The sequence below is a fragment of the Argiope bruennichi genome, chromosome 8, assembly GCF_947563725.1.
Source record: "Argiope bruennichi chromosome 8, qqArgBrue1.1, whole genome shotgun sequence".
Lineage (NCBI taxonomy): Eukaryota > Metazoa > Arthropoda > Arachnida > Araneae > Araneidae > Argiope > Argiope bruennichi.
This window is the reverse complement of record NC_079158.1, coordinates 114,136,165-114,148,532: the sequence shown is the minus strand read 5'-3', so window position 1 is coordinate 114,148,532 and position 12,368 is coordinate 114,136,165. Positions and strand designations below refer to the sequence as shown.

At 29.8% G+C, this 12,368-nt stretch overlaps 1 protein-coding gene across 1 annotated transcript in view; it reads left to right on the top strand.

Moving 5' to 3' along the window:
• LOC129980950 (moesin/ezrin/radixin homolog 1-like) overlaps positions 1–10,405 on the top strand; it is a 28,324-nt gene extending 17,919 nt beyond the window's left edge. Inside the window, exons 12-15 of the mRNA XM_056091461.1 lie at positions 5,241–5,401; positions 6,716–6,935; positions 7,707–7,807; positions 8,463–10,405. Coding sequence (XP_055947436.1) covers positions 5,241–5,401; positions 6,716–6,935; positions 7,707–7,807; positions 8,463–8,627 — 647 coding nt within the window. The 3' untranslated portion in view covers positions 8,628–10,405. The remainder of the gene's footprint in view (positions 1–5,240; positions 5,402–6,715; positions 6,936–7,706; positions 7,808–8,462) is intronic.
• The last annotated feature ends 1,963 nt before the right edge of the window (positions 10,406–12,368 follow it).

Here is a 12,368-nt window from a genome sequence, read left to right as displayed (position 1 = left end):
TTTGATAGTAGATCTCCGTACATTTTTAAAATGCAAGTATTAGTAGTTCATTGCCGACCCTCAAATCTGAATGCAAAAGGGAAGAGTAATAGCATTGTGCAGTGTATATTTACTTGAAAGCACCATCTAGAGCCTCTTTATCAGTATAGGAAAAAGAGGTGTAGAAATGTTGCAAAATAAAATGGAGAATTCGCTAACACCATTCCTCTAATGAATGGAGTTTGATAGTAGATCTCCGTACATTTTTAAAATGCAAGTATTAGTAGTTCATTGCCGACCCTCAAATCTGAATGCGAAAGGGAAGAGTAATAGCATTGTGCAGTGCATATTAACTTGAAAGCACCATCTAGAGCCTCTTTATCAGTATAGGAAAAAGAGGTGTAGAAATGTTGCAAAATAAAATGGAGAATTCGCTAACACCATTCCTCTAATGAATGGAGTTTGATAGTAGATCTCCGTACATTTTTAAAATGCAAGTATTAGTAGTTCATTGCCGACCCTCAAATCTGAATGCAAAAGGGAAGAGTAATAGCATTGTGCAGTGTATATTTACTTGAAAGCACCATCTAGAGCCTCTTTATCAGTATAGGAAAAAGAGGTGTAGAAATGTTGCAAAATAAAATGGAGAATTCGCTAACACCATTCCTCTAATGAATGGAGTTTGATAGTAGATCTCCGTACATTTTTAAAATGCAAGTATTAGTAGTTCATTGCCGAACCTCAAATCTGAATGCAAAAGGGAAGAATAATAGCACTGTGCAGTGCATATTAACTTGAAAGCACCATCTAGAGCCTCTTTATCAGTATAGGAAAAAGAGGTGTAGAAATGTTGCAAAATAAAATGGAGAATTCGCTAACACCATTCCTCTAATGAATGGAGTTTGATAGTAGATCTCCGTACATTTTTAAAATGCAAGTATTAGTAGTTCATTACCGACCCTCAAATCTGAATGCGAAAGGGAAGAGTAATAGCATTGTGCAGTGCATATTAACTTGAAAGCACCATCTAGAGCCTCTTTATCAGTATAGGAAAAAGAGGTGTAGAAATGTTGCAAAATAAAATGGAGAATTCGCTAACACCATTCCTCTAATGAATGGAGTTTGATAGTAGATCTCCGTACATTTTTAAAATGCAAGTATTAGTAGTTCATTGCCGACCCTCAAATCTGAATGCGAAAGGGAAGAGTAATAGCATTGTGCAGTGCATATTAACTTGAAAGCACCATCTAGAGCCTCTTTATCAGTATAGGAAAAAGAGGTGTAGAAATGTTGCAAAATAAAATGGAGAATTCGCTAACACCATTCCTCTAATGAATGGAGTTTGATAGTAGATCTCCGTACATTTTTAAAATGCAAGTATTAGTAGTTCATTGCCGACCCTCAAATCTGAATGCAAAAGGGAAGAGTAATAGCATTGTGCAGTGTATATTTACTTGAAAGCACCATCTAGAGCCTCTTTATCAGTATAGGAAAAAGAGGTGTAGAAATGTTGCAAAATAAAATGGAGAATTCGCTAACACCATTCCTCTAATGAATGGAGTTTGATAGTAGATCTCCGTACATTTTTAAAATGCAAGTATTAGTAGTTCATTGCCGACCCTCAAATCTGAATGCAAAAGGGAAGAGTAATAGCATTGTGCAGTGTATATTTACTTGAAAGCACCATCTAGAGCCTCTTTATCAGTATAGGAAAAAGAGGTGTAGAAATGTTGCAAAATAAAATGGAGAATTCGCTAACACCATTCCTCTAATGAATGGAGTTTGATAGTAGATCTCCGTACATTTTTAAAATGCAAGTATTAGTAGTTCATTGCCGACCCTCAAATCTGAATGCAAAAGGGAAGAGTAATAGCATTGTGCAGTGTATATTTACTTGAAAGCACCATCTAGAGCCTCTTTATCAGTATAGGAAAAAGAGGTGTAGAAATGTTGCAAAATAAAATGGAGAATTCGCTAACACCATTCCTCTAATGAATGGAGTTTGATAGTAGATCTCCGTACATTTTTAAAATGCAAGTATTAGTAGTTCATTGCCGACCCTCAAATCTGAATGCGAAAGGGAAGAGTAATAGCATTGTGCAGTGCATATTAACTTGAAAGCACCATCTAGAGCCTCTTTATCAGTATAGGAAAAAGAGGTGTAGAAATGTTGCAAAATAAAATGGAGAATTCGCTAACACCATTCCTCTAATGAATGGAGTTTGATAGTAGATCTCCGTACATTTTTAAAATGCAAGTATTAGTAGTTCATTGCCGACCCTCAAATCTGAATGCAAAAGGGAAGAGTAATAGCATTGTGCAGTGTATATTTACTTGAAAGCACCATCTAGAGCCTCTTTATCAGTATAGGAAAAAGAGGTGTAGAAATGTTGCAAAATAAAATGGAGAATTCGCTAACACCATTCCTCTAATGAATGGAGTTTGATAGTAGATCTCCGTACATTTTTAAAATGCAAGTATTAGTAGTTCATTGCCGAACCTCAAATCTGAATGCAAAAGGGAAGAATAATAGCACTGTGCAGTGCATATTAACTTGAAAGCACCATCTAGAGCCTCTTTATCAGTATAGGAAAAAGAGGTGTAGAAATGTTGCAAAATAAAATGGAGAATTCGCTAACACCATTCCTCTAATGAATGGAGTTTGATAGTAGATCTCCGTACATTTTTAAAATGCAAGTATTAGTAGTTCATTACCGACCCTCAAATCTGAATGCGAAAGGGAAGAGTAATAGCATTGTGCAGTGCATATTAACTTGAAAGCACCATCTAGAGCCTCTTTATCAGTATAGGAAAAAGAGGTGTAGAAATGTTGCAAAATAAAATGGAGAATTCGCTAACACCATTCCTCTAATGAATGGAGTTTGATAGTAGATCTCCGTACATTTTTAAAATGCAAGTATTAGTAGTTCATTGCCGACCCTCAAATCTGAATGCAAAAGGGAAGAGTAATAGCATTGTGCAGTGTATATTTACTTGAAAGCACCATCTAGAGCCTCTTTATCAGTATAGGAAAAAGAGGTGTAGAAATGTTGCAGAATAAAATGGAGAATTCGCTAACACCATTCCTCTAATGAATGGAGTTTGATAGTAGATCTCCATACACTTTTGTTTTTAAATGCATGTATGAGGATTTCATTTCTGACCCTTAAATCTGGATGTAAAAGAAAAGTTTAATAACATTATGCAGTTCATATTTCATTTACCATCTAGATCCTCTTTATTAGTATAGGAAAAAGAATTGTTGCAACATGAAATGGAATATTTATTCCATTTAGTGCACCATTCCTCCAATAGTTTTGATAGTATGTCAAATTACTTGTGAGAATTAAAAATTTTTTAGTCTATTTATAATTAAAAAAATTTATTATAGGAATTTTTGTTTGGTATATAGTTATGCACTCTATTAAGAATATGAATTTCTGAATTAGGAATTTTTTAGTTTAGTTATTTAAGGTAATTATTAGAATAATAATAATAAAAAAAAATTTAGATATATTTTGTTTTAACATGGTTTTATCTTCTTTTTGTTACAAATAACAGTGAATCTAAGATGACTTTGAAATGTTTTAACTTTGGGCAAATTTTATATTGTATTTTTTCCCTTTGACTACCAAAGGGACATATACATTCCACTAACCTTTTAAAATTAGTTAGTTAAATAAATTAATTTTAAATTAATTACTTTTAAATTAATTAGTTCTCAGTAAAAGTAATTTTTTTTGGTGGGGAAGAGAAGGTATTTGGCCATCATATCCTAGCCATGGGGATTTAAATACATTTGAAAAAATCAAATATATTTGTCTAATATAGTAGTTATGTTTCATTTTCTATGCGATTGCTGAGAAAATGATTAAAAAGATTGATTGTCAAAGGATTAAGGCTTTTTTTCTTTGGTAAGAAACGCAAGTTTCCGAAATGGATGTCAAGCTATAGATTAATAATTGCTTGTTGAATTTTAAAATTGTTTCTAAATTTTACAAATTTAGAAGTATGTGAACAGTATTTGATGAAACAAAACTATTAAGAATTTTTTTTAGTAGTGATTTATCAAATATGTTTATTTGAGTTAATAAAAAGAGCAGTTATTGTATAAATTAATGAATTATATTTTAAAAAAATTGTAATGAATAAAATTATCACATATGTTATTTACTTGTGTATTTTGAATGAATTACTATTAAAGTTGAAAAGTAATTTAAATATACCATGCATATATGAATAAAATGACTCAAATGCTCTTAATATATTAAATAATGAGAATTCTGAGTTCTTATCAAAATTATTATACGTTTCTTTAATTAATAATGCATATCGATGAACCTCCATTACTTAAAATGGAGTGGAGGTGTAGAAATATGCAAAAAGTAAGAAAAGGTTCGTCCTCGCCATTTCTCTATGAAAATGGTGTTTGAATCTTCTGATAAATGTGATAATATTAGGAATTGTGCAGATATTTGAAAGTTATTGCTGGTTAAACTTAGATATATTCTTATATTTTTTAAAATAAGTTTTTACATAAAGAGTTGAGAGTAGAGTTTATTTTTCTGGTTAATAAAATGATTTGCAGCTTAAAAAAAATATTCAATAAACACTCGCTGTTTCTCATAATGCAAGCTTTTGTTGTCACATTGCACAATGTCATTTTTTTTTTCTTAGATTAAAAACCTGGTGTCTGTTTTCGCCACTTTGAAATATCTAACAATGCAATATTTTTCATAGTATTCGTTTTCTTTTGGTGTTTAATTTTTGAATATATTGTTTAATACATATTATTGCTGTGTGTTTGAAAGATATAACTGTAAACAGTAGAAACATAAGTATTAAAAGTAAAAGATTGAGAAAAAGGGTTAGGAAAAGAATTTTCCATACGAGAATGTTTTATTCTTTTGTCAGTATTTTGGAAAATTTGATTGTATTGATGCAAATTAAATATCAAATCAGTTTGATTTTTTATTAACTAATTGAAATTCCATTTGAATTATTTTTCATTCCTGCACTACATAATAAACATTTAAACAAATTGTTTGTTCAAAGGCAATGAAAAATGTACTATAATTCATTTTAATCTCATTCATATCCAGTCCTTATAAATAAAATCCATCTTTGGTAATGATCATCTTTATTAAATTGTGGCCTTATAAATGAAGTTTGTGTTAATATTTTCAGTAACTTGGTTATTCACATTATTTAACTTCTGCTTTCCGCAATTCTTTTCGTCTAAATTTGTTTTTCCTATTCAGAACTTATGGAAGCCCAAGAGAGCATCCGTCGTCTAGAAGAACAATTGCGTCAAGTACAGAAATCTAAGGCCGAACTTGAAGAAAAACAGAATGAGCTAGAAGAAATGTTGAAGAAATTAGAAAATGACAAAGCCATGGAAGCCGAAGAAAAGGCCAGATTAGTAAGTATATCAGGGGAAATGTTAAATTTTGCTGGTTGAATTTATTATTGATGTATTCAATTGTTAATTATTATAATTCAGTTATTATAAGTTATTAATTTCATATATTTATAAGTCTTTTCATTTCGTGATTTCTTTCTTTCATCTTATTGTAAAGATGGTGCATTTTCAAAAGCTTTTGTTGATAAAGGGTGATATTCAATGAATCATTACCAAAAAATTTCCTTTACTAATATCTAACCTCAATATTTTCTTAAATTATTAGTTGTAATAATTAATTTTCAGCATTTAATTTTCATATACTTATCCAGTTATTTTTCATGTATCTTTCCCTTCTGGAGATGACTGTTATTGTTCTGACCATTGGTATTTATTGCATTATAAAGGGTTTATTGACACTTCTCCTTTTCATATTCATTATCTATATAAACTTTGTCTATATTTTAAGTTTTGTTTTTTTGCTTAAATTTTTACAATTTAATATTACTAGTAAGGTTATGCATAGCATTTCTCTATTACCTCTGATTACTGAGTAAATGAGCCTGTCACTTTTTATATAAGTGTATAAGAAGGAACATCTAAATTGGAAATTTCACTGTAGGATTCATGGAAGTTTTAATCAATGGAATGTTAATGGAAGTTTTACATGTTCTCAAAAATTCAGAATGTGACAAAAATTAAGCAAAATGTGACAATTAAAAATCATACATGTGTTTAATGGAAATTTTAATCAATATTAATTGGAATTACTTGCAATATTTCTTAACACAATGTAAGTATTTTGGTTGTTTTATTGTAATCTTTATAGGCTTTGTACTTGCTGATATGTAGCAATTTTAACAAAACATTAAGGAGCTTCTAGTTTTAGCTTGAAATATTTAGCTTTCTGACCAACCTTTTTTTTTTTTTTTTTTTTTTTCCCCATGCCTTTGCTATTCATTTTAAGTAAAATCAGAAATGTTTTAAAAATTCATTGCTCTTGTATATTTGTAAAAGTTTCTTATTAATTCTGAAATGTATGAATTTTTTTTTTTCATTGCTTAAAAAGTTATAGCTTATAATTAGAGATAAATCAGTAGAAGAGGCTTGTTTCTTGAATCTTAAACTTACTCATAAAAAAAAACAAAACAATTGTCTGAAATCATTTCTTGAAATATTTACCATCATTATCCTTCCTTATATAGTGTGGCATCTTGTTAATTTTGTCACTGAAATGGCATTTCTGGCAAGTTTCAGAACTATCTGAAATATAGAAGTTCATAATATTATTTTTCATTTATAATATTCATTTCACAATATTATTTTCTTTCTTAGGCGGAGGCCATTCAGATGAAGCAGATAGAAGTACAGCGCATCCAAGAAGAAGTGAACCAGAAGGACGAGGAGACGCGCAAACTGCAGGAGGAGGTTGAAGAAGCCCGTCGCAGACAGGAGGAGGCAGCTGCTGCCCTCCTGGAAGCTACCACACCCCAGCACCTTAACATTCAAGAGGATGAACATGAGGAGAATGACGATATGGTCAATGGAGAATGTGGTACGTATTCTGATTTTTTATTTTTAAGGAATATATTTTTGCTTACAGACTGATTGGTAAGAATTATTGACTCCGACTCTTTCAGGCACAGCAGTCAATTTGTATTTGTCCAAGAAAATGAAATTAATTGGTGTGTATAAACTCTAAGTTGAATTAGAACTAGTGCTGTTATATAGCCTACCATTGTATCTTTGCTTGTTAAAGGAAATGCTATAAAAAGCCTCTTCAGTAATAGTTCTTCACATCTGTAGCTACAAATTATCCTACCTTCAAAGTTTGAAGAAAGCAAATTTAAATGGAAAAACTGTTGGAATAGTTTTCAACATCTAGCAATTCCTTTACAATTCAACTCTTTGTTTTAGATAGTAGCCCTTGCTTGTGTTAGAATAAAATTCGTATTTATTTGTGCCTAGTATATGTTTTTTAATGTTGCTCCTTCAATTAATATAACCCATGTCTACAAAAGGTTAGATCATTGTGCTGAATTTCTTAAACCATTTTATGTTACATTAGTGTATGAAAAGAAATTTTGTTAAGATTTGGGAATTTAAAAGGAAAAAATGGACATTAATATTTTAAACATATAATTTTTATTAATTTCAACATTAAGTGATTATTGAATATATAAATAGATTTTAAAACTTCTTAATTACCCCCTCCCCCGATTCTGTGTTAATAGTATTTTGATGAATTCGAAGGTATGGAAAAAAATTCCAATTTCACTATAGACTAAGATATGATTTAAAAATTTTCCGTTCCATTTTCTTTTAGGTGCTGAGCTGTCGTGTGATGATTCTATCAATCTGCCCAAACCTGAAGAAGATAGAATTACACAAGTTTCAAAAGAAAAGCACCTTCAAGACCAATTGAAAGTAAGAATCTTTTTTTTTTTTTTTTTTTTTTTATTAATTGAATGCTCATGCAGTATATTTTAATTTTGTGCAATAAATTTAATATTTAATTATCACAAATTTAAAAATCACTAATATCTTGTAAGAAGATATACAATCTTACAAAAGAACTAATTAAATAGGCTAATTTAGCTATCATGTTAGATTTTTCTTTTTATATATTTACTTTTTAAAAAAATCTGTCATTTTATAAAGATTATGCATCTAGAAATAACTAAGCTACTCAAATTCAGCAGCTGTATATAGATTATAAATATTCTGTATTATTGTCTAAGTGCAGATGCTTTTCTATAATTCATTGTTTGACAATAACATATTATTCTTTTGTTTTCTTACAAAGTTTTCTACTTATGTTTGTATTTAATATAATATATTAGATGAACTACCATGTAATCTTAATTTGTATTTGTGTAAAGCTTTTTTCTATAAAAATTAATGTTTAATATAATGTTTAACTTGTATGTTGACTGAACTTGCAATTTTGTTAGTGACTTCTTAAAAAGGGTTTTTACTTAGTAGTGCAGTGCTTTAAAATATTTTTTGGAAGAACTAAGTTCTGTTATTTGAAAGTACTGATATAAAATGTATGAATCTAATACTGTTTTTCCTTGTTCAGGAGCTGAGCAAAGAACTTGCATCTTCTAAAGACGAAACAAAATTGACCAAGAACGATCTTCTACATCAAGAAAATGTGAGGCAAGGTCGTGACAAGTACAAGACTTTGCGAGAAATCCGAAAGGGCAATACCAAAAGAAGAGTCGATCAGTTCGAAAATATGTAATCGCATCTGGAATTTGTTCACGTTTTCTGTTCTGTTAGGAAATTGTGAAAGAAATGTATGTGAAGGGGGCTTAGTGTTTACTCTAAAATCTTAACTGTGAAAGCATTTGCAAATAAAAAAAAATATCATTACAGTTCATAGTTATACATTCCATAAACTAATTCTTTTTTTCCCCTCCTGTTTTGCTGAGCATAACACCTTAAGGAGATTTTCTTCTGGATGTCTTTGAACTTCAATAACTGCAAGTATTTAGATCTGAGTTTTTGTTTATCCAACTGTTCCTTCTTAGAGCAAACATGTTTAAAATAAAACTATTGTAAATTATTAAAATTTGGAAAAATATTTTTAAAGCATCTCGAGCTGTAGTTGAAAAGTAGAGAGTATTTTTTTACGAACAAAACAATTTTACATTTTTCCACATTTTAATCAATGTAAATTTTTCAAGTTGACATTGCCTGTTCATCGTACCCATTACGTAACATGTGCCTTTTGTAATATTGAACCTATGAATGTTTGCTTGGAAATGGAAAGTAAAGACATTAACAGTTTTTGTAATTTTTATATCTTAATTGCTCTACAGAAGTTGATGCTTCCGTAATTTTGCAGAGCCCTGCATACTTACAGTATTATAAATTTCTTGTTATATATATATGATTTGTCTGCAAATAATTCAAACCTGAAATAGGCTTCCTGACGGCTTGTGGTGATGTTGAAGGCCTCAAAAAACAAAAGTGTACATTTTTTGCACTTAAATGCCTTATTAGAGATTCAGTTGTTTGCATTGCTAAGTAGTTTATAAATTAGACTTTTCTACAGCAGTTTTGCCTCTGTATTTTGATATAATATACCAATTGTTAAGTATGTTTTTTAAACCTGTTTTCTCATTCTTGAGCTTTGTTGAAGGCTGGTAGGTTGTTCAGGTTTTCGAAGCCTGTGCAGTATTGCGTCCGTTATGCTAAAAGATGCAAGTTTTATTTTTGTATTGCTGTTCTCTGTTTTTTGAATGCAGAGTCAAACCTTCTTTTTGTCTTTATTTTTGAATGTTACAGAATGAAAAGATTTTATAGACATATTTACAGTTCTCTAAATCAAATTTTTAGTGTTACATTTCCTTTGTCATTTTTTTTTTTTTATTTATGAACTCGTATCTCGTGCCAGTACAGTATTGTATTAATTTTTTTCAAGTTTCAGGGTATATTTTGAAAAAGTTTATCGACCTTGTTTTATCTCTCAATATAGTTTTTATCGTTGTGAAAAAAAATCCGGCAGTAAAAATTTTAGACCTGTGCCAAAATGATTTTTTTGATTATAGTAAAATTGCTGCTTCATACTGGAGTTATCTGTTGCTTTTATATTGATTTATGAATTTAAATTAAAATTTTTTTTCCAATGATTATCTTGTTCAAGTTGTTAAATCCTGTGCATGAAACTGAATTAGCTTTAAATGTTAACTTTTGTTTTGTTTTAAGGAAAAAATCAAATGTATTTGTGTATTGCTCTGTTGCTTGAATGATTTTTTAAAAAATCTTTGGTGTTTAGAATTTTTCTGTTGCATTTTATGTTTGTAACATTACATTGCAGTAACTGCTGTTTCTGTAACAAATTGTGGACTGAGTGAATTATTGTTGTGTAATGCATATCATTACTAGATCTTATCTCTTGCAACTTCATAGTGGTTTGGGCACTGTAATGAGGCAAATTTGTTATGTATATTCATAGTGATTTGAATATTTCAAAAATACAAAAATTCTAGTTAATAAAGAAAGCTAAGTTTTTTATTGCTTCTTTTTGCTTTTACATTTAACATAAAAATCTCGATTACACTATCTTGAGCAAGATCTCAATTTTTTTCATTTACTTCTATTTTAATTCCATTATTTTATAGTAAGAGAAATTTTTGTAAATTTAACAAATATATCAATTTTCGTTCACAATTTTTCACCATCATAATAACTAAAACTTTTTGAGCATGCATTAACCAATGAATGGTAATTGGGAAATCTTAAAATGCAACCAAATATAAATAACCTTAAGTTTATGAACAGGGTGTACGTTATTCAGGAAAATAGTGTCAAAATTTAAGTTCTAAAGTATGATTGAATGAATTCTGATTAAAACGAATAAGCATAGAAATGAAAGTCTGCATGTCTCATAAAAATTTCTCCTTTTGGCACCGGCAGCACTAATTAAGATTACTTCGCTTATCGTCGGCAGTTTTTGAGGTTACTGGGAGATTATAAAATTGCCAAGTTTTACTTGTCGATACTTTATGTATGACACCATTGTGATGTTGCTGACCATTGAGCAATACTTTACATATGACACTGCTGTGGTATTGCCGGACAGCATTGTCTTAAAAACACATTTGAATTCATCCCTTTTTTTTATTAAATAAAAATTGGATTGCCTTATTTTGTTGCATATTATGCCAAAGAAAAATTATTTGATGCAAACCAGAGACATTTCCCATAACATGCCTTTTAGGACAAATAAGCCATATTATTGGAACAATTTAATTAATAATACAATGCAGTAACTCGCATGACAGACTTAAAACGAACACAAATATATAGCTGTGGCCAAAACTATGCAAACCTTTTTTGGAAAGATGCATTTTTTGGGATTGAATGGCTGTCGTAAGAGCAAATTTGTTTGAGAAATATCATAATGTTATACGAGTTTGTTTTTTGGCACAAAAAAAGCCACATTTGACTATCCTGTGCCATACCATATTATATATAATTTTAAAGATAATTTAACCAAAAAAATTTAATAAATTTTTATATTTATATATTTTGGAACAGTAATTATAAGAAAACATAGAAATGATATATATATATATTCACTTATTCCAAGTAATACTTAATTTTGTAAACTTAAGCATCTTTAATGTCTTGCATAGACATTCTAGCTTTCACCAGTGCTTTTAGTTCTTTAGCTGTTAAGTGACAGCCTGTTTAGCTTATTGCTTCAATTGAGTTTTATTGCCGAGTTGCTTCTGTGTTGCTACTTTTTTTAGACTGTGAGATTTGAATTGGGTCAAGGTTTGGGATACACTCAGACCATTCCAGTAATAAAATATAATTGTCGTTAAACAAAATTTTACATTCAGTTGGAGCATGACTTGGAACAGATTCCTAATTAATTGTAGATTCTTCCTTATTGGGGAAAAGATCACATGTGGAATGCAGCAGTTTTGAAATGAGTATTTCATTTGGGGATTTATATTCCCACTCTGTCCACATTTATTGCTGTCATGTATAACTAACTGGTTGCTTAACAATAGGTTCAATAATATGTTGTATATTTTATGCCATCATTGCCATATGAGATTTTGGATTTATTTTGACAAATCACAGTCAAATTGTTTTGCTACCCAGTGAACACAGTGTTTGCTCAGTTTAATCTTATTTAAAGATGGCTTTTTTTATGCACTTAGATCATATTCCTGCTATCTGTAGATTGGTCCTCGCACTCAACTTTATTACACTGCGCCATTACACTTTCTATGCTCCCATATGATTTACTTCTATTAAGTAGACACAGCATTTAATCTATCATCACTTAGTGTGCATCTTTTTCAGTTTTTCATTATAATTAACAACTTGTACAAGCAATAGTAAAACTCTATATTGTTTTATGAATATCTAATCAATTCTGAATCTTATTTTTTTACATTTTGAATACTCTTAAAATTATAAATAGTTAATTTGACAACTTCCATATTAAACATGAAAAAGC